We start from the raw sequence: 22,622 nt of genomic DNA, 5'->3' as shown, positions 1-22,622 counted from the left end.
TCAAAGCCATTGATTAAAATACTCGATAACTCACAATATCAATACTCTATTAATGCCTTAATACCGCAGTTAGTTCAACGAAAATTCTTCTAAGGCCCATGCAACACCAACCATAAAATACCTCAATCATCCGCTAATCTTGCATTCAATCTCTTGACAGTCAAGTCAACTTTCAAAACTAGATTCAAATTCAAATCTCAACACATATAACCCGCTGGTAGAAAGGAAACTCTCCAATCAACATTATAAGAAACACACCTACTTAGCCTCAAATTGGCATCTTGTTATACCCTTTCGCATCCACAATTACTACTCCATCACTTAATCTTCCTGAGTCCAAACTCATTAACAAGACATGAAAAGTTAATTCTCTCCACAATTAAACTGTATGACAGATCCTTCAACACACTCACAATTCGAGACTGTACGTCACATCAAACGAAAATCAAGCACCCAATGTCCCTCTTTACATTCCAAGGAAATATTTCCCGTCACATTCAATCCATCTTAACACGTCCCGCACATCATCCCTGAAATCACAAGTCGGCGATACACAGCTGATACTGAGCGCTCACATGCGCACACGAATGCATGGAAGGAATTCAAAGAGTTATATTTCAAGCTGAATCAATTCTGCACGTTAAGGAAAGAAAGATGGGAAATTATTTTAAATTCCCTATAGCCTCTCGAAGATAAGTATGGACGTCATCATACCGATCGTAAGACTCTACTAGACACTTGCTCATGACTCGTAGAACCTATGAACCTAGAGCTCTGATACTACCTTGTCACGACCAAAAATCCAACTAGTCGTGATGGCACCTCACCCAACCCGCTAGGTAAGCCAATTATCAACTATCCAATTCTAATAACAATTATTAAAGAAAATATATGAAACCAATATATTTTCTCAAGAACTGGTAGTACAAATCATGAGCTTCTAAGAATAGAATTTACAAAACTGGTATGAAATAATACATCATATGTTCGAAATGTACATGAACACATTGTTATAAATCTAAGGCTACCATGAACAAGAGGCAGCTACAACCGAAACGCAGGTACATCTTCAGATCCAGCTCCCAACGAACACAACAACATTAACAGCCAACATCTGTACACAAAGTACAGAAGTGTAGTATGAGTACAACCGACCCCATGTACTCAATAAGTAACAAACCTAACCTTAGGTTGAAAGTAGTGACGAGCTTGTACCAAGGTCAGAGTCCAACTCCCATAAGCAACAACAATTCATAACAACATAAATCAAGTAATAAAAGGAGTAACCCAGATATAAAATGCTCAGTTGAATCATGATTTCTGAAAAATAGTTCTACCTTTAGAGTACATCAGTGAAAAACCCAAATCGTTTACCGAAGTTGCCAAAAATATGAATAAGTTTGAAAGCAATACTTTTCCTAAAATCCTTTCAATAATAAATGAGATGTTTCATTTTCTTTCCAGATAACCCGTGTAAAACAAGTGCATCACTATGCCCATATGTCAACATGTGTGAGAAATCATGAATGATGTGATATTGTACAGCATGAGGAAAATACATCTCTATGCCTTTATGTCATGTGTGCATGTCAATGTGATGCAACTCAGTGATAAAATCATATACATACTCTTAGAGTATCATTTCACTCAGTCTTCCCAGTCACTCAGTCCTCCCAATCACTCAGTCCTCACAGGCACTCAATCCTCCCAGTCACTCAGTCCTCCCAGTCACTCAGTCATCACAGTCACTCAGTCCTTACAGTCACTCAATCCTCCCAATCGCTCGGCACTCGCACTATGTAGGTACCTGCGCTCACTGTGGGTGTGTACAGACTCCGGAGGTACTCCTTCAGCCCAAGCGCTATAATCTGCACGGACAACTCACGTGCTATAATGTCAATATCTGTATCCGTACGGACAACTCGCGTGCTATAATAAAGTATATAAAGCCAATATGGCATGCTACAGCGTACAGCCCGATCCCATAATTATCCTTACAATCAGGCCCTCGGCCTCACTCAGTCATCAATCTCTCCAGTCTCTCGGGCTCAGAATGTCATGAAACTAGCCCAAAATGATGATATGATGAATCAATAAATAGCAACAGAGACTGAGATGTGATAAGTAATGAAATGCATATGACTGAGTATAAATATTCAATTTAAACAAATAATTCACAGCAATATGACATATGTGGGTCCTAATAATACTGGCACATAACCTCAACATGATTTTTAATATGATTCTCAACTCAATTTCTTTAACACATAAAACTCCACAAAAAATGCCAAGATTATTTGACTAAAATATTCTACGGAAATAATTATGTCACAATTTCTTTGGTGCACGCCCACACGCCCATTACCTAGCATGTGCGTCACCTCCCAACAATTCACATAATACATATATTCAGGGTTCATACCCTCAGCTCTATGATTAGAAGAGTTACATAACTCGAACAAGACGAATCCAATGTCGAGCAATCTAAACAATGCTCCAGAAATTTCATTTTGCGTGTATCAACTTTTGAACGGCTCAAATCTAGCCACAATTAATTTGATTCAGTCCACAAAATTATAGGAATTAATTCCATATCAAAATACTAATATTTTCTACAAAATCCCAAATTACACCCCAAATATCACCCATGGGGCCCACGTCTCGGGACACAACAAAAGTTATAAAATCCGAAAGCTCATTCAACCACGAGTCTAGCCATGCCAATTTTACCAAAATCTGAACTCAACTCGACCCTCAAATCTTCAAATTAAACCAAGAGGGTTTTCCAAAATTTTCAACTTAATTCACCCATTAAATGATCGATTCAAAGGCATAATCGTGAAAATTAATCAAAACTGGATAAGAATCACTTACCCCAAACACCCGCACAAAAATATCTCCAAAACTCCCCTTCTACCGAGCTCCCAATTCAATTTTTTGTTATGAACTCAAAACCCCCGTTTTGGAACTTTTAATTCTGCCCAGAAATGCCTTCATCGCGTTTGCGACCATAGCTTCACATTCGCGAAGCACAAAAATGTGCTGCCAAGATTCCTTCTTCGCATTCGTGATATCCCCATCGCGTTCGCGATATCCTCATCGCATTCACGACGCCTTCCGACCTCTACCCTTCACGTTCGTGAGGTGGTGGAGGATTGACAACTATATGCATTAACTATTCCAAAAGTACGAGCAATAATGTATCAATAACTACCAATAAATAACAATAAATGGCATTTAAGTAAATAGAAGGAGTGATTCACCTAATAAAGTATGAACTAGTTGATTATCCCTCATGACAATGATAAGTGACAGACAAATCCCAGAATATTCGAATTATTTTCGGATATGATGGAAGGGTGTGGGATAATATAAATAAGAATCTAGATAAAAAGGTAATGTTTGTATCTTTGTAAGAGAGAGAGAATCTTCAATCAAAAGCCGGTTCTTGTCAAATGATGAATGCCACATACCTTCCACCATTGTTTCCTTTTCCATTTATATGAGATATTTTCTTAACAAACCCAAATAGTACAAGTGCAGAGAATATCCACTAGAATATTACCTTCAATATCCTATTTCGAAAACTAGTCGTTACAGCTTTACCAACGGTGCTCGACCTCGACCCTTGTTGATATCTCGGCCATGAATCTTGCTGCTTCCTCGTTGACCTCGACTAATGACTGCTTTAGCGTTACCTTATCTTAAATATTCTAGGGCAGATTTTGACCTATACAGTCTTCATGTTTGGATTTTTGTTTGCCAAAAAAGCTGCATATTTGTTTGCTTCCCTCTTAACGTATATGACCAGAGACGGGAGAACATGAAAAGTTGAGGGGTCACCGGCACTCGAAAACGTAGGCAAAAACTCCATATATGCTTACAAATATTTTTAAAAAATAATCAGTTATTAGCATAGGCCTCATACCAATTATTATTAGCAGTGATAAATTTATACTGAGTGTCATGGTGCCTCTGCAATCGCTGAAGTCTGGGTCCACCTCTGTATATGACAGTGGCGTTGTTCAATCTTCCAACAAATATTGGATCAGTTCTATTTCTAAAGAGAACAGGTTATATTGTAGTGTCACTACAAGCCCCTATTGTAGAGCTGATAATTCAAATTTATATTATAAAATAAGCCATTAATATTTGTCTATGATTCTCGAGAAATTTAAAAAAAACACCAATAAGATATGGTAAAAATTCAAAGTATATGTACTACCCTTGTTAGGTGCAGTATATCCTGTTAGGATTAAAAAATTGGTGAATGAGAAATGGAGGGATGAAAGTGAAGGGAAAGTGAGCTCCATTTTGCTTTGGAAAGAGCAAGTGTCCCTCATTGGTGGTGGAAAGAAAAGTGAATGTGCTTATATTGAGAAAGTACTTTCCTTGGTATTAAATGGGTTGGAAAGAAAGTAAGCCTCGCGCCGTCATCGTCGTCGCTCGCTCGACTCAGATTCAGATTCGGTAAAAGATTGATTGATTAATATTTTTGAACAAAAATTTATTTCCATTATTTAATTAATTAATGAAAAGTCAATCCAAAATAACATAGGACCCACAACGCGACCTGATGTTAAATTTTAGTATTTTTTACAGCCTTCAAGTGATTCGTTGTTTCACCGGTGTTTCTGGTACCGATACTCTGGTGAGTTAAATCATTCTATCTTGGGAGGATAATATTACAACACCTCGAATATTTGAGGGGAATAATTTCCTTAAGGACACAGTGTGCATTCATTGAGCTCGATTTTATTCCGAAATATATTTACTGATTATGGTCTTTGATAATATCTAGTTTTTGCCTATTTCTGTTTTTTCTTGTTTCAGTTTTATGTTACATAAATTTACTATTTCGTAATATTATATTATAATATTACATTTTACTAACAATCTTAAGGAAATTATTAATATAATGTAATCTATATTCTGATTTGGAGATTAAAACCTTTGTGGTTTTCTACTCCGTCTGAATTTTTCTATTTCTGATTTGAAGATATAAAAACTTCATCGGAGTATTAAAATTTAGAAACTATTTGAATAACATAAAAACTTCATCGTTTTATTGTGTAACAATATATACAAAACTTTGGTTTTGTTTATTAAACGTAATGTTTATTATTAATTACAGTATTGTTTACTGTTCTATTTCTGCCATTAATTGAACTCTTCTGTTATGGACAGTGAGATATAAAAATTGTTAATGAAAATTCTTTTGCGACTGTTGCGGCAATGATGATAGCCTCGTCAAGCTGAATTGTTGTACCACCGGTCGAAAAATCGGAGAAATTTTCTGGAGACAACTTCAAAGGATGGAAGCAAAGGTTGTTCTTTTGGCTTACCATACTTGGTATGCAGAAGTTCATCAGTGAAGACCCTTTAGTGTCTGCCGTCGACATGCCAGACAATGAGAATTTTATGATTGTTGAGGCATGAAAACAAGCAAATTTTCTTTGCAAAGGCTACATCCTAAGTGCTTTGGAGGATGACTTATACAATATCTACAGTGCTATGAATACTTCGAAAGAATTATGGGACGCACTTGAGAAGAAGTACAAGACTGAAGATGCATGCTTGAAAAAGTTTGTGGTTGCCAAGTTTCTAGACTATAAAATGATAGACATCAAAACTGTTGGAACCCAAGTTCAAGAGCTTCAACTTATTTTTCATGAATTTATTGCTGAAGGTATGGTAGTGAATGAAGCATTTCATGTGGCTGCAATGATTGAAAAGTTGCCTCCTTCGTGGAGAGATTTCAAAAACTATCTAAAGCACAAGTGCAAAGAAATAAAGTTGGAAGATCTTGTGATTCGTCTCAAGATTGAGGAAGATAACAAAATAGCCGAGAATAAGTCTCGTGGAAATTCAACGATTATGTGAGCTAATATCGTTGAGGAGACTGCTCCAAAAAGTAAGAAGAGGAAGAGGTCTTCCGGACAGACTAAGGAGCAGAACAAGAAGAAATTCAAGGGCAACTGCTAAAATTGTGGAAAAGCTGGTCACGAAGCCCCTGATTGTCATCTCCTGAAAAATGACAAGAAAAAGGGACATTCCAACATAGTAAAGAAAAATGATGACATTGATAATCTGTGTGCAATGCTTTCGGAATGAAACTTAGTTGGAAATCCGAAGAAGTGGTGGATTGACTCTGGAGCTACTCAACATGTTTGTGCTGTCAAAGAAACATTTACGACTTACTCTACTGCTAGTCCCGAAGAAGAGGTTTCCATGAAAAATATTGCAACAGCCAAGATTGAGGATTATGGGAAGATATTCCTGAAAATGACTTCCGGCAAGGTGTTAACGCTTAGCAACATTCTTCATGTTCCTACTATTAGGAAAAATTTAGTTTCAACTTCTTTACTTGTTAAGAATGGATTCAAATATGTATTTGTATCTGACAAATTTGTTGTAAGCAAGAATGATATGTATAATGGAAAGGGCTAATTCACAGAGGGCCTTTTCAAACTCAATGTAATGGTTGTTGACAATATTAATAAAATTTTAGCTTCTTATTTATTGGATTCAAATGATTTATGGCATATTCATTTAGGACATGTCAATTATAAAACCTTGCGAAAGTTAATTAATTTAGAAGAATTACCTAAATTCGAGTGTAATAAATCAAAATGTCAAATCTGTGTTGAATCTAAGTTTGTAAAACATCCTTATAAGCTTGTTGAATGGAATTCAAATCCTTTAGACTTAATTCATACTGACATTTGTGATATAAAGTCAACACCATCTCGTGGTGGGAAAAAGTATTTTATAACTTTTATTGACGATTATACTTGATATTGTTATGTTTATTTGCTTAATAGTAAGGATGAAGTAATTGAAGCATTTAAGCAATATAAGAATGAAGTGGAGAATCAATTGAATAAGAAGATTAAAATGATTAGAAGTGATAGGGGTGGAGAATACGAATCTCCGTTTGCAAAAATATATTCGGAATATGGAATTATCCATGAAACTACTGCCCCATACACACCTCAATCCAATGGAATTGCGGAAAGGAAAAATCGAACATTAAATGAAATGATGAATGCCTTAATAATAAGTTTCGGCTTGCCGCAGAATTTGGGGGGGAGGGGGGGAGGGGAGGGGAGTTATCCTTACAACTAATCGAATACTCAACAGAGTACCCCATAGCAATACGCAATCTATTCCATATGAAAAATGAGAAGGAAGGAAACCGAACTTGAAATATTTCAAAGTGTGAGGGTGTTTAGCAAGGGTACAAGTACCTTTACCCAAAAGGGTAAAGATCATACCAAAAATTGTGGATTGTGTTTTTATTGGATATGCTACAAATAGTAAAGCATGTCGGTGTTTGGTACATTAATCTGATAATCCCAAAATTCATGTTAATACGATAATTGAATCAGATAATGCTGAATTCTTTGAAAGCATATATCCGTATAAAACTGAATGCGAGTCGTTAAGTGAAAGACCTAAACGACCATGGGAAGAACCAAAGGAAAATACTCCAAGTGAAGAGGATCCAAGGTGTAGCAAACGTCAAAGAACATCTACTTCCTTTGGACCAGATTTTGTGACATTCTTGCTTGAAAGTGAGCCTCAAACTTTCAAAGCAACTATGCCATCTTCTGATTCAGCTTTTTGGAAAGAGGCAGTCAATAGTGAGATTCAATCAATTTTGGATAACCATACATGGGAATTAGTTGATCTTCCTCCAGGAAATAAGCCTTTAGGTTCGAAATAGATCTTTAAACAGAAAATGAAAGTTGATGGCTCTATTGACAAATATAAGGCAAAACTTGTTGTAAAAGGTTATAGACAAAAGGAAGGCCTTGGTTACTTTGACACTTACTCACCAGTAATGAGGATAATATTTATTAGGGTGTTAATGGCACTCCCGGCCGTGTATGGTCTTGAAATCCATCAAATGGATGTTAAAACAGCTTTCTTAAATGGAGAATTGGAGGAAGAGATTTACATGGAACAACTTGAGGGTTTTGTAGTTCCGGGTAAAGAAAAAAAAGTGTGCAAACTTATTAAGTCACTTTATGGACTTAAACAAGCACCCAAATAATGGCATGTCAAATTCGACCAAACAATGTTGGCAAGTGGGTTTAAAATCAACGAGTGTGATAAATGTGTTTACATTAAAAATACTCCAGGTCATGAAGTTATTGTTTGTTTATATGTTGATGACATGTTGATAATGAGCAAAGATATGGCAGATATAAAAGCTACTAAGCGCATACTGGATAGCAAATTTGATATGAAAGACTTAGGAGTTGTTGATGTGATCTTAGGAATTAGAATTCACAAGACTCCACAAGGTCTAGCATTATCACAGTCTCACTACATCAAAAAAGTACTTGACAAGTTCAAGTATTTGGATTTCAAGATTGCTAAGATTCCAATTGACGTGAGTTATACACTTCAAAAGAATGAAGGTGAAAGTGATTCATAACTGGACTATGCAAGAGTATTGGAAAGTTTGATATATATCATGAATTGTACGTGACCATATATAGCATGTGCAATTAGCAAACTGAGTCGGTTTACAAATAATCCCAATCAAATACATTGGATGGCAATGAAACGAGTTTTGGGGTATTTGAAACATACCCAAGACTATGCTCGGCATTATAACAAATATCCCTCCGTGATTGAGGGATATTGTGATGCAAATTGGATCACCGGATCATCTGAAGTTAAATTCACGAGTGGATATATTTTTACAATTGGGGGTGGAACATTGTCTTAGAAATTATCCAAACAAACGTGCATCACCCGTTCTACAAAGAAATCTGAATTCATAGCTTTAGACAAGGCCGGTGAAGAAGCTGAATAGCTCTGAAATTTCTTGGAAGATATTTCATTTTGGCCCAAACCTTTGGCACCTATATGTGTACATTGTGATAGTCAAGCGACAATAGGCAGGGTAGGGAGCGTTATGTATAACGGAAAATCTCTTCACATATGATGGAGACACAATACTGTTAGACAACTACTCTCTAGTGGTGTTATCATGGTTGACTACGTAAAGTCAAGAGATAACGTATCAGATCCACTTACAGAAGGCCTATCTAGAGAGGCAGTTGAAAGATCATCAAAGAGAATGGGATTAAGGCTTATGACAAGTCATCATGGCGGTAACTCTACCTAGCAGACTGGAGATCCCAAGAACTAGGTTCAAAGATATAAAAAAAAGTTATGAATGACGGTTCAACATTGTCAAATAACTCAACCTATTCTCGTGATGAATACAATGTTCAGAAATCAAGGTAAAGCATTAAGGTTTTTTTGACGAGTCAATAAAGCTTAAAGCTTTTTAATGATTTGATAAGTATAGCAGGAAATGACTAGATAGTGTGGCTATAGGATTACACGTTTAGAAATCACATATGTGAGTGTGAAGTGTAAGCCACTTCAAGGGGAATGAAAGTAAAGGCCCATTCTCTCAGTACTCATAAAACCAGGAGGTATTCATGGCTGAAACGAACACAACCGTGAGAACCATAGATAGTTAAGGGTTGATTGTGTGACTTATGTTATCTAGGTATACAACAAAATTCGATGGTTCAAAGATATCAAATCTACCGATATAAGTTCACTACAGAAAGTTTCAAGGGAAACCTTCTTATCGAGATGCAATTAATCATTGCATGTAAATCACACACTCGTATGTGCATTCCTTTGTCTTATAGTCATTCCTCATTCATATGGGGAATTGTTGGGATTAAAAGATTGGTGAATGAAAAATGGAGGGATGAAAATGAAGAGAAAGTGAGCTCCCTTTTGCTTTGGAAAGTGCAAGTGTACCTCATTGGTGGTGGAAAGAAAAGTGAATGTGCTTATATTGAGAAAACACTTCCCTTGGTATTAAATGGATTGGAAATAAAGTAAGCATCGTGCCGTCATCGTCGTCATTCGCTCGGCTCGGCTTCGGCTTCGGATTCAGATTCGATTAAAGATTGATTGATTAATCTTTTTGGACTAAATTTCTTTCAATTATTTAATTAATTAATTAAATTAATTAACAAAAAAGTCAACTGCGACGCAACCCGATCTGTTTCTTTGCCGAATTATTTTAAATTAATTTCTCGAAATATTTTAAATGGGAACCGTTCCCTCCCGTTCCAACAACTATGACTGTTTCTGAAAGGTTGCAAACTTTTCAGAAAATGGCTATAAATATGCCTTGATCCCAGAATCTTTCCTTACAAAATTTTCTGAATTTCTTCTCCTTCTTCTGCACAATTAAATTCCAGTTTGGTTTACAGCCTTCAAATGATTCGCTGTTTCACCGACTTTTTTGGTACCGATACTCTGGTGAGTTAAATCATTCTATCCCGAGAGGATAATATTCCAACACCCCGGGTACTTGAGGGGAATAATTTCTTTAAGGACACACTGTGCATTTATTGTGCTCAATTTTATTTCGAAATATATTTACTGATTATGGTTTCAGATAATCTCCAGTTTCTCCCTATTTCTGTTTTTTCTTGTTTCAGCTTTATGTTACATAAATTTACTGTTTCGTAATATTATATTATAGTATTAGATTACTAACAATCTTTGGGAAATTATTAGTCCCTTGGTCACAAGATGTTTAATACTACTTTACTTTCCGGTTGTCTCAATGGCCTGCCCTTTCATTTAAGAAAAAAGAAAAGTTATAACACACGTTTTAAATACCATGAAGAGAACTTTCAAACTTCTGTTGCTATTATCAGTACAAGCTTTGTTTTGTCTTCTATTATACAGAAAAATTGCATTCTCCCATGCCAAATATTCATCTTTTAGCAACTCTTTAATAGTAATTATGTCAAACGGTCACTAACTCTCGACTTATTGTTAAGGTGAGAGTTTCAAGCCCGCTTTCTGTGACACACCTTTGTTGACAAAGTGGGGAGGGGAAAAGCCACAGGCCGAAAACCTAAATTAAGATATGACCTAACATGTTTCAGACAAATATTTTTTCATAGTTGTCACATTTTCGTAATATATTTGCTAAATCAACATTCAATAGCGCCCACCTAAAGTACGAGTCAAATAGTTTTGTAGCCCGCTACAAATTTATTTTTAGATTTATGATCTTGTTGTATTAAGCTCTTGTTATGCGCGGGATAGGGGGAATGTCCGGACCACAAGATCTATTGTACGCAATTTTACCCTGTATTTCCGCAAGAGATTGTTTTCACGGCTCGAACACATGACCTCCTGGTCGCTCGATGATAACTTTACCATCAGTTACGCCAAGGCTCTTTAAATGCTCCAGCCGAGAATCAAACCCTGATCTGTACCGTGACAGGTGCTATTCTACCACTAGCTAGACCACTGATGGTGCTTTATAGTTTTATGACTCCATCTCATTTTTTACACATTTTTTTTTACACATAAGAAATTTATCTTTTACTTATAAAAAATCTAAAAAGATATTTTTTTAATTTAAACAGTATAAAAAAGTCAGGCCAGCGATACACCTCTTTTTTTAATTATGAAATGATGAATGTGGACGAAGATTCTCCATGTGCAAAATAGATTCTCTATTGGGATAATCCATAGCAAATAGTATAATAATTAATTAATGATAGAAAAACTAAAGTAGATTTGCACATGGATGTAGAAGTGCCGTCACAATTTCGTCCAAACTTCATTATAGATTAATAAGAAATATAGTTGTTTGATGAATAAACAAGTAACGCCATCCACTTACTCAAATTATACCAAAAAAAGAAGAAAAAATTATATTAAGAAAATAATAGTAGAATTAAAGAACAGTTCTGCAAACACTGGTTTTAGAACACTTGTTAAACCCAAAAAATATAATTTTCTCTGTTATTTGGGAAAGTCATATTTTTATGAATTAATTTTCTCAAATCTCATAGCTTCTGCCGGTTTAATTTACCGCAATATAATAACCTTTATTCCCCTGTTACAAGAAATAGCTAAAACCTTGCTTAGGCCTTTTCAATTACAATTTCAAATTGTACTTTTTTTTTCCTTCAAATTTCAGCCAAATCATATATATTCAAAACGCCTATTTAATTAGGATCAAATAAAGCATAACCTGAACCACATCTGTCTCCGCTAAGTTTAGATTAATGCGAGTTCTGCTTCTTTTAATAATATAATTGTATCCATTTAGGTAAATTTTTGGGGTCTTTTGAAAAATGATTTGGATTAATGGGTCGGATTGTGAATGAGTTGTGTGATTGTTTCTAATTATACGTGAACCAATAATTTAGCCACATTTTTAATTGAAACATTCACATATTTTATATCAGCTTATTTTAAAAGGAGGGAGAATATTAAACTTAAATTTAACATAAATACAATTAGGATCCAATAAGTGAAAAAATATAATCTTAATCTATTTTCCATATGTTAGATACATTTTTGAACGTGTTCCGTTATAAGAACTTTTAACAAACGTAGGTCTCTAAAGAAACGTACTTTATGCCACACGTGGCTTAGTATAGGCCTCGGATTTTGCTAGGAGCACCCTTCAATACCTAATAATTACGTTCTTTCCACTTGCATCATTTATTTTTAATAGGGACCCGTAAACGCTATTTTTTGAGTGCGCATAGAATAAACTCCGCTTCTATATAATAATGCGCAAATTATACAAGAGGATAAATTGCACAAGGTAAGCTCCGTGCGACGGGTTCGATCGAGGAGGTATGCAAGCGGATTTCAAATCCACTGGTAAAGTTGTTATCGTTCTATGATTTAATTTTAAGAAAATTCGACTATTAATATCTTGTTTTTCGCCACGAATATGTGGTAAATACTAAATTTAATTTTTAATTTTAATTAAAATATTAAAATTACTAATTAAACAATGTAATGCTAATTTCATTTTTAAAAAAATCAACTTTCACCAACTTTTTTCTTTTGAAAAACTAAAGTTTATTGTTCAAATACAATATTACTTCCACAAACTCTTTCAACTCCATTTACCTTCTTCTCAATACTCAAGGTAAAGCAGGACCTAATTAGCTTCCAAAATGTTTATTCTACTTTGGTTGAGTTGTTCACATGGTGTCCACATTGATTTAATAATAAAATAAAATACGTTTATTTAAACCACAAAAATTTAATGCTCCTTCAGTACAATTTTACTTTGTCTTGTATAACTTATGTACCATGCAAATCACCGTACATGTTTCCACCAAATATTGAATAATTCATACTCCTAATATTTTCTATAATAAATAGTACTAAATCAAAAAGTGTATAGCTAAATATGGGCCTTGTTGAATGTGGAACAAATGAAGTTGTTTTTAATGGTTGTGGGAAAAAAATTATTTGTCAGATAGATACATTCTTCGGGTAATCTAACGTGAAAAGTGGAATAATTAATTTATGACATGAAAAAAAAACTACTAAGTACTTAAATTAGCACGTAGATGTAGAGGTGGAGTCACAGGTTATGTCGAAATTTCATTAGATATAATAAGTAGTCGTATGCTACAAACAAAAAATAATAATTAGAAAACTAATCCTCTTATAGTAAGGACCCGTTTGGCCATAGATTTTGTCAAAATAAATTTGGGTTTTATTTGGCAAACACATGTTTGACCATAAATTTTGCCTACATTTTGGCAAAATCCCAAATCTCAAATCTCAAATCCCAAAACCAGCGGGCCAAAATAGCACTATTACATTTTTTAAAAATTGCCCCAAACTTTTGTATTTTATAAAAGAGCCCACCATTTATTATTTTGTAACAATGTTGCTTCGTCTTCTCGACCACCTGATAGTGTATCATATAGTTCATTATGAAAATGATAATTTTATATCAAATTTATTTATGTTCAGGACTATGATTTGCGATAATATAATGAATGTTATTGATAATGATACTGTTGGGTATTTATGATAATTTTTAAAACTTGTGAGTATAAATCATGTTTTATGTTTTTTCAAAATAAATTTGGGAAATATGTTTTGAAAACTGATGTCCAAACACATTTTCATCTTCAAATCAAACTTCACCCAAATCAGATTTTTCAGAACAAATTTGGAAATCTATGGCCAAACGCTAGCTAAGTGTTGTGGTTAGGTTTACAACCTAGTTTTGAAGGAATTATAATGTAGAGATTACTTATGCAATGAATTATAATGTATAGGTTGTTATATATGGGGTGATTAATAATGTGAGAATTGCTCACTTTAAGAGATATTTTGACATTAATTTTACATAAAAAAGTATTAAAATATTTTTTATGCCCAATTGAGAAATACACTCTACATACATTTAGAATAACTATACAGAGTCACTGGCACCCGAAAATTTCACCAAAAGCTCTATATATACTTGCAAATGTCTTCTAGAAATAGCCAAATATTAAGAGAGGATCTCATATCAATCTTTATGAGCAATGATAAATTTATATTAAATATAAAGATGCCCCACAACAAGGGGCGTGGTGGTGGGGAGGAGTGATAAAAGAGATCCTCCATTGTTAATTAAAAGTTTTAAGTTCGAGTCTTAAAAAAAAATTAATAGAAAGTTTTCTCTCTTTAGTGAGTCGGTAAAATTAGACTCGCTAGTGAATTTCGAATAAGAAGAATTTATAGAAGGGAAAAGGCCCCAAAATGACTTTGTGGTATTCGAAATGGATCAATTATAACCCCCGTTTAAATTTGAATTCAAAAATGACCCTGCCGTTATAAAATGTGTCTAATAATGCCCTTGTGTTATTCAAAATGGATAAATAATGCCCAGAATATTTTTTTTTTAAAATGCTTTTAAAAACTGAAAAATATATATTTTGTAAAAACTAAAAAAAGAAAGGAATTTGCAAAATATATATTTTAAAGTCTTTTCAGTTTTTTTTAAAGTATTTGTTTTGTAAAAACTGAAATTTTTTTTATAAAAAAACTTGAAATTTATTAAAAAAAAAATCGACATATAACTGTAAATGAATATTTAAAAACCGACTAAACCGACATAATCGTACCGTGCCGAACCGATTTTTAGGTTTTGTTTTAATAAAACCGTATATTTTTATATAAATCTATAACTGTACCGATAATTATGGTAGATTTTTTATTTTATAAAAATAAACCGAAAAAATATTGAACCGTCAAATTGAAAAAAAAAGATTTTGCAAAATATTTTTATTTTTTTAAAACTAATGCATATGTAGTCCACTGCTTTAGGAGATTTTTTTTTTCAGTTTTTACAAAATAAATACTTTAAAAAAACTGAAAAGACTTAAAAATATATATTTTGCAAATTCTTTTCTTTTTCTAGTTTTTACAGAATATATATTTTTCAGTTTTTAAAAACATTTAAAAAAAAAAAATTCAGAGCATTATTGATCCTTTTTGAATAACACAAGGGCATTATTAGACCCATTTTATAACGGCAGGGTCATTTTTAGATTTAAATTTAAATGAGGTTATAATTGATCTATTTCAAATACCACAAGGTTATTTTTGGACCTTTTCCGTTTATAGAATAAAAAGGAAAAGGAAGTGACAGTATGACACCACCTTCTTCACCTGCCCCCAAAATTTCTTTCCCTCCCAATCAAAAACATACATTATCACATCCTTCTATCCATTTGTGATTTCTGCTGACGTGGCCCAATAAAAAGCAGTGCACCTTTTTCAAGATTTCAGTTCAAATCAAAGCTAAATTCAATGCTTATATGTATATTCATACAACTAGTATCTTCACATCACTTTGCTCTTGTACGTAGCCATTCCCACACTCCCTCATTGGATTAGCATTTGATCCTTTTATAAGTACTCAAATTTTTCCACTCTCACTCTCCAATCACATCCTAATTTTTTGTGTCATTTATCAAGATTTGACTGTACAAAAGTCAAGAAACCGCATTTAGTGACAGTGGCACCACCACTATATTTTTTTCTTCAAGAATTTAAAGTAAACATACCCACCACCCCCTTATCAAGAAAACCCAACTGTGATTTTGGAAGTTAGGCTCATTTTCTGTTATAAATTTCCTGGGGTTTTCAATTCAAACATACATACAAACAAACACCATGGCTTTGTGTAGCTATGCATTTCCTGGGATTTTGAATAGGACAGTGGCTTCAGATTCTTTAAAGCAGAGTCCTTTATTCTCTGAATGGTTTCATGGAACAGATCTGCAGTTTCACTTCCAACATAAGCTTACTCAGGTTTGAACTTGTTCTTGTTTTCATTTCTTTTTGATTGAGTAAAGTAGGAATCTTTGAACCATTTTGGAGCTTATTTGAATGCTCATGTTCTGAACCATCTTTTTATTGAAGCTTTCTGGCAAGCTTTTCAGTGTTCAAAGTTAAAATCCTATAAAAAGACTACATTTTCCCTCCATATGTATTTTCTTTCTATGCTGATTGCTTGTACTATTTATTTGTATTTGCATAATATTGGCACGAGATGAGTTTAAATAGAGTAACATGGTAAGCAGTGGCGAATCCGCAAATTTCTCTGAGGTGTTCAAACTTGAAAGAGTAAAAAAAAACTTCTCCCACAAAGGGTGTTCAATATATGTTATATATCTCTAAAATCTAATAGTTTACCTATATATATACAGTGTAATCAGATGAATTGACCACCCTTAGAAGAGTGTAGCTTCGCCCATGGTGGTCAGTGAGGATTCATATAGCCCACCCTTGTTGTTTGTAGTAATATTTCTTTGTTTTCTTCTAACAGGTGAGAAATGATTCAGCAACCAATTTAAGTCAATTTGGAAGTAATATTTGCTAGTTTGTTCAATGGGATTGGAATGATATGTTTTTTTTTCTTGAGATGGAACTGAATATAGCTGTCATATCAAAGATGATATATCTTTGAAATGGGGTTCTCTTGTCTTTAAGATATGAAAAAGATATATTTATTGACATTTAAGTGTATTTAACTGTCATGTTTGAGATTAAATTATGCTGAGTTTGATGGTAGTTTTTGTACTCATTGGTTTTGAAGGTCAAGAAAAGGTCACGTGGGGTTCAGGCATCTTTGTCAGAAAGAGGAGAATACTATGCACAGAGACCACCAACACCTCTTTTGGACACTATCAACTATCCCATTCATATGAAAATTCTTTCTGTAAAGGTAGAATTTTTATATTTCAATTACTTGTCTGCCATGATAAAGATGACTCAACAAGTTATGTGCTTAAAGTTTCAAGTTTAATTTTGATGTAGGAACTTAAACAACTAGCAGAAGAACTAAGATCAGAGACAGTTTTCAATGTATCAAAGACTGGGGGTCACCTTGGTTCAAGTCTTGGTGTTGTTGAGCTTACAGTTGCTCTTCATTATGTCTTCAACACACCTCAAGATAGGATACTATGGGATGTTGGTCATCAGGTGATAATCTTGTTTTTTTTATTTATTTATTCATATGGTGAACTAACAGAAGCTTGACTAATGGGGTGAGTATCCTTAATTTTATTGTGTGCTTTGAAATTTGCAGTCTTATCCTCACAAAATCTTGACTGGTAGAAGGGGGAAGATGTCAACTCTTAGACAGACAGATGGACTTGCAGGATTTACTAAGCGGTCGGAGAGTGAATATGATTGCTTTGGCACTGGCCACAGTTCAACCACCATCTCAGCAGGCCTAGGTATATATCCATTCTATGCACTGAGTTTATTACAGAACTAGACTCATGAGACATGAATTGATTCGCATTCGAAGACATGAATTAGAACTTTTCTTTCCTTATCGGTATCTTGGATATCATTTTGAAGAGAAGTTTTAGTTCCAATTCATCTTGGAGGTTTCATTTGGTGATATGAATGTTGAGGGCTTTATTTGAATTGGTATCCTTACATTCATACAAGTTGATATCACTTGGCCTATGTTTTGCTTTTCTGTTGTTATAAGATGTATTCGTCATAAATGTACATTTGTCTATAACTCTTATCGCTCCACTCTGTTTAAATTACGGTACATTGATTTTAATCTTCTTCATGTTGGAGCCTGTAATTTTAGTTATTTAAACATTAAAAGTGGTTTCTTTGAATGATCAGGGATGGCTGTTGGAAGAGATCTGAAAGGAAAGAATAACAATGTTATAGCTGTAATAGGTGATGGTGCGATGACAGCAGGTCAAGCTTATGAAGCCATGAATAATGCCGGTTACCTAGACTCTGATATGATTGTTATTTTGAATGACAATAGACAAGTTTCGTTACCTACTGCTACTCTAGACGGGCCGGCCCCTCCCGTTGGAGCTCTAAGCAGAGCTTTGAGCAGGTTGCAATCTAATAGACCTCTCAGAGAACTAAGAGAAGTCGCTAAGGTAATGTATATTGATATAAAGATTGGAATAAGTTATTTTTTAGTGAAGAACCTGAATTGGATTTTATGTGATTGAAATATTGCTGCAGGGAGTTACTAAGCAGATTGGTGGACCTATGCATGAGCTTGCTGCAAAAGTTGATGAATATGCTCGTGGGATGATCAGTGGTTCCGGATCAACATTGTTTGAAGAACTTGGACTTTATTATATTGGTCCTGTGGATGGTCACAACATTGACGATCTTATTTCGATTCTCAAAGAAGTTAGAAGTACTAAAACAACAGGTCCAGTACTGATCCATGTTATCACCGAGAAAGGCAGAGGTTATCCATATGCCGAGAGAGCTGCTGACAAGTATCACGGTAAGAAACTCATTTATTCGGACAAGTTCTGTCTTGTTTAAATAAGAAACATAAGATTTAAATCTGTTTTACGGGTTGCAGGAGTAGCCAAGTTTGATCCAGCAACTGGAAAGCAATTCAAAGTTAGTGCCAAGACTCAGTCCTATACGACGTACTTTGCGGAGGCTTTAATTGCAGAAGCAGAAGCAGATAAGGACATTGTTGCAATCCATGCTGCTATGGGTGGTGGGACCGGTATGAACATTTTCCACCGTCGCTTCCCAAATCGGTGTTTTGATGTTGGAATAGCAGAACAGCATGCTGTAACCTTTGCTGCTGGTTTGGCTTGTGAAGGCCTCAAACCTTTTTGTGCAATTTATTCATCTTTCTTGCAAAGAGCTTATGACCAGGCAAGTTGAATGCCTCCAATTAATCTCATCTTTTATAATATAGTGCAGTTTCAATGAATGTTAAATTCTGCTGAGTTTATATCCAGGTAGTGCATGATGTTGACTTGCAAAAGCTGCCTGTGAGATTTGCAATGGACAGAGCTGGTCTTGTTGGAGCAGATGGTCCGACGCATTGTGGTGCATTTGATGTTACTTTCATGGCGTGTCTTCCTAACATGGTAGTAATGGCTCCTTCCGATGAAACGGAGCTATTTCACATGGTAGCAACTGCTGCTGCCATTGATGACAGACCAAGTTGTTTCAGATACCCAAGAGGAAATGGGATCGGTGTAGAGCTTCCGGTTGGAAACAAAGGCACTCCCCTTGAGGTACATTTTCAACCTTCACTACGTCTTTTAATGCTGATTGATATCTAATTAAAACAATCTTTTGCAATAATCTTATCAGGTCGGTAAAGGCAGGATATTGGTTGAAGGGGAGAGAGTGGCTCTACTGGGATATGGCTCAGCAGTACAGAACTGTTTGGCTGCTGCTGCTGTGTTAGTAACCCGTGGTTTACAAGTAACAGTTGCAGATGCACGCTTCTGCAAACCACTGGACGGTGCTCTCATAAGGAGCCTCGCAAAATCACACGAGGTGCTGATCACTGTTGAAGAAGGATCAATTGGAGGTTTCGGGTCTCATGTTGCTCAGTTTATGGCCTTAGATGGACTTCTTGATGGCAAGTTAAAGGTAAAAAACTCTCGAAAACCAATTTTTTGTGCTTGTGTCATCTACATTTAGGATATTTTTCTGAAATGTTACTATTGCTCTATTACTCCAACTGAATCACTTCAAACTTTTTTTTTGCAGTGGAGGCCGATAGTACTTCCTGATCGATACATTGACCACGGATCTCCTGCTGATCAATTGGCAGAAGCTGGTCTTACGCCATCTCACATTGCAGCAACAGTGTTTAACATTCTTGGACAAACCAGAGAAGCTCTAGAGGTTATGACATAAGATATAAGAAACTGTAGAAGTTGTAATAACTCTAAAATGTCTCATTGTTAAATATAGTTTTAGGACAAGTTACCAGCTAAGGTGAGAATAGTTGTAAGCTGATATAACTACCATAAACAAGTTTGACACATAATACTTATTCCTCTAAATATGTAAAGTTTCCATGGCTGATCCGCGGTTCAAACCCATCGTTAGTCTCTCCTATAAGACCTAGATTAACTTGCATTGTTTCTGTTTATGGTGCCAGATTTTGAAAGTTATCGGTTTGGTTCTAGCTCTTGTTTTAATTAAAAGGCCTGAATCCATGAAAATACATGAATATAAAATATTTTTCTGTCTTGTAGTTGCAGACTTGCAGAACAAAGACAGGTTCAATGACATTGCAAGTATGAAAATCAAACAAAATTGAAAGCATTCTAGTGAACACAATCTAAAAAAAAAAAAATCGTCGATCAAGTAAATAAAGTGTATGGCATTCTGGTATTAAGTCATAAGTTCTTGCTTGAATATTAGAATCGACAGATAGAGAAAAAGGGTATCAAATTAAAGTCCAGACACTTTTTTCTATCTTTTAGCTTAGATGTGCTGACAGATGCTAAAGTCAGAGAGTGTGAGGTTTTGTTCTTCGCGTCCACGAAGGTATGGTATGTGTGCGCATCGCGAACGTGTGAGTGGTGTCGCGTTCGCGAAGAGGAGTGAGGCTACTGGGGACCCTAGGTCCTTGTTCTACGCTTTCGCGAAGGTCTGAACTGGTAAAGCTTCGCGTTCGCGAAGCCGTGGTCACGAAGGGTAAGATTTGTAAAGCTTCGTGTTCGCGAAGCCACGGCCGCGTTCGCGGAGGGTTAAATTTATGGACAGTCGAGTTGTGCTTTGCGACCGCGAGGGACCTGTCGCGTTCGCGAAGAAAAGAGGTCTGGACAGAGAGTTTAAGTTCTGAAAATGGGACTTTGTCCCTTTTTCAGTTTTTGACGGATTGGAGCTCGGGAAGAGGCGATTTTCGGGAGTTTTTCAAGAAAAACAACGCGGTAAGTGTTCTTAACTCAATATTGGTTTAATTACCCGAATCCATTGTTGTTTCTATCATTTAATTGGTGAATTAAGTTGGAAAAGTTTAAAAAATCTCTTGGTTTAAATTGTGGATTTGAAGGTCGAGTTGAGATTGGAATTTGGTAAAATTAGTATGGGTAGACTCGTGGTTGAATGGGCCTTCGGATTTTGTTACTTTTGTAGGGTTCCGAGACGTGGGCCCCACATACAATTTTTGAGCTAAATTTCGGATTTTTATGGGAAATTCGCATTTTCTTATGAAATTAATTCCAATGAATTTTATTGACTGAAACGAATTATTTATGGCTAGATTCGAGGCGTTTGGAGGCCAATTCATGAGGAAAGGACATTGCAGAATAAGAATTTAACGGCTTGAGGTAAGTAATAGTTTTAAATCTGGTTATGAGGGTATGAAACCCCGGAATTTGTGTCATGTGATTATTTCGGAGGCGACGCACATGCTAGGTGACGGGCATGCACCGAGGGGATTGTGACTTGGTCCGTCCCGTGGAAACTGTATAGTTGAATAATTTATTGTTAGTCATATGCTCTCTATGTGTTGAAGAAATTTGACTGTAAATCATGCTTAAGCTATGTTATAGTACTGTTGGGACCCGCAGAGATCGCGTAATTATTGAATTATTTGCTAATTGTTGTCTTGTACTCAGTCATGATTTTTCTTGCGTATTATACCTCAGTCTTTCTGGATATTTGTTGATACACTATATTATCTTTGTTTGGGCTGATCTTTGTGATTTCTAAGATCCTGAGAGACTAGAGAGATTGAGGACTGAATAAGGCCGAGGGCGTGTCGGTGAGGTAAGGATATTATGGCACGTGAGTTGTCCGTGCAGGATATTATAACACATGAGTTATCCGTGCAGATTATGGCGCTTAGGCTGTAGGAGCCCCTCCGGAGTCTGTACACCTCCAGTGAGCGCGGGTACCCATTGAGTGTGAGTGCTGAGGGCTGAGTTGTTGTGACGAGTGGAGTGATTGTTGTCCTGAGAGGCTGTACTTGCTTTTCATTTGTTGTTGCACTTAGTTTCTGAAAGATTTTCTATATCCGGATTACATGAACTTGATCTGTATAAATTGATTTGATTTAAAGTGCAGGATTTGAAAGCATGTCTATTCTCTGTTGGAATTACTGAAAATGAACTATAACTTTGTAGCTCGTAACTATTTTCAATTCCTTATTTATTATTATTACTTGATGAGTTGGTTGTACTCATACTATACCCTGCACTTCGTGTGCAGATCCAGGTGCTGTTGGACATAGCGAGTGTTGATTCTCTCGCACAGTTGATTTTCTGGAGATTCAGAGGAAGCTGTCGTGTTTCGTAGACCTTGTCTCTTCTTCCCTATCTTCTTGTTTACTATATTTGGTCTTAGACTATTATAGACCGTTTTTGTTTGACTTGTATCCATATTAGATGCTCATGTACTCATTGACACCAGGTTTTGGGAGTGTTGTATCAGAATTTGCTAGATTTTTGGTATTGTATTAAACATTACGTTTTCAAACTTAAAGGAAATCGTGGGTTATTGATGTTGCTGGCTTA

General features: G+C 35.3%; 1 protein-coding gene across 2 annotated transcripts; it reads left to right on the top strand.

The window, feature by feature from the left end:
* Positions 1-15,677: 15,677 nt before the first annotated feature.
* Positions 15,678-20,159, top strand: LOC104107974 (probable 1-deoxy-D-xylulose-5-phosphate synthase, chloroplastic). 2 transcript variants are annotated; one of them, XM_009616924.4, is made up of 10 exons: positions 15,678-16,146; positions 16,934-17,062; positions 17,155-17,319; positions 17,426-17,576; positions 17,986-18,257; positions 18,346-18,619; positions 18,701-19,008; positions 19,095-19,376; positions 19,456-19,740; positions 19,861-20,159. In XM_009616924.4, exons 1-10 carry the CDS (start codon positions 16,009-16,011, stop codon positions 20,008-20,010), a joined length of 2,154 nt encoding a protein of 717 aa, XP_009615219.1. In that variant the 5' UTR covers positions 15,678-16,008; the 3' UTR covers positions 20,011-20,159. The 2 variants fall into 2 exon arrangements, with proteins under 2 accessions (XP_009615219.1, XP_070042226.1); XM_070186125.1 differs by having other exon boundaries at positions 18,701-19,012; positions 19,099-19,376.
* Positions 20,160-22,622: the final 2,463 nt, after the last annotated feature.

Source organism: Nicotiana tomentosiformis, chromosome 9 (genome assembly GCF_000390325.3).
Source record: "Nicotiana tomentosiformis chromosome 9, ASM39032v3, whole genome shotgun sequence".
NCBI lineage: Eukaryota > Viridiplantae > Streptophyta > Magnoliopsida > Solanales > Solanaceae > Nicotiana > Nicotiana tomentosiformis.
The sequence above is the reverse complement of the archived record's forward strand: the minus strand, read 5'-3'. Positions and strand labels throughout refer to the sequence as shown.

What these genes read in the sequence shown, in the direction of transcription:
- LOC104107974 (XM_009616924.4), top strand. Translation starts at nt 16,009, where the DNA reads ATGGCTTTGTGTAGCTATGCATTTCCTGGGATTTTGAATAGGACAGTG. An exon ending in AGCTGCTGACAAGTATCACG is followed by an intron (nt 18,620 to 18,700) that starts GTAAGAAACTCA and finishes TACGGGTTGCAG; the next exon opens with GAGTAGCCAAGTTTGATCCA. An exon ending in ACAAAGGCACTCCCCTTGAG is followed by an intron (nt 19,377 to 19,455) that starts GTACATTTTCAA and finishes TAATCTTATCAG; the next exon opens with GTCGGTAAAGGCAGGATATT.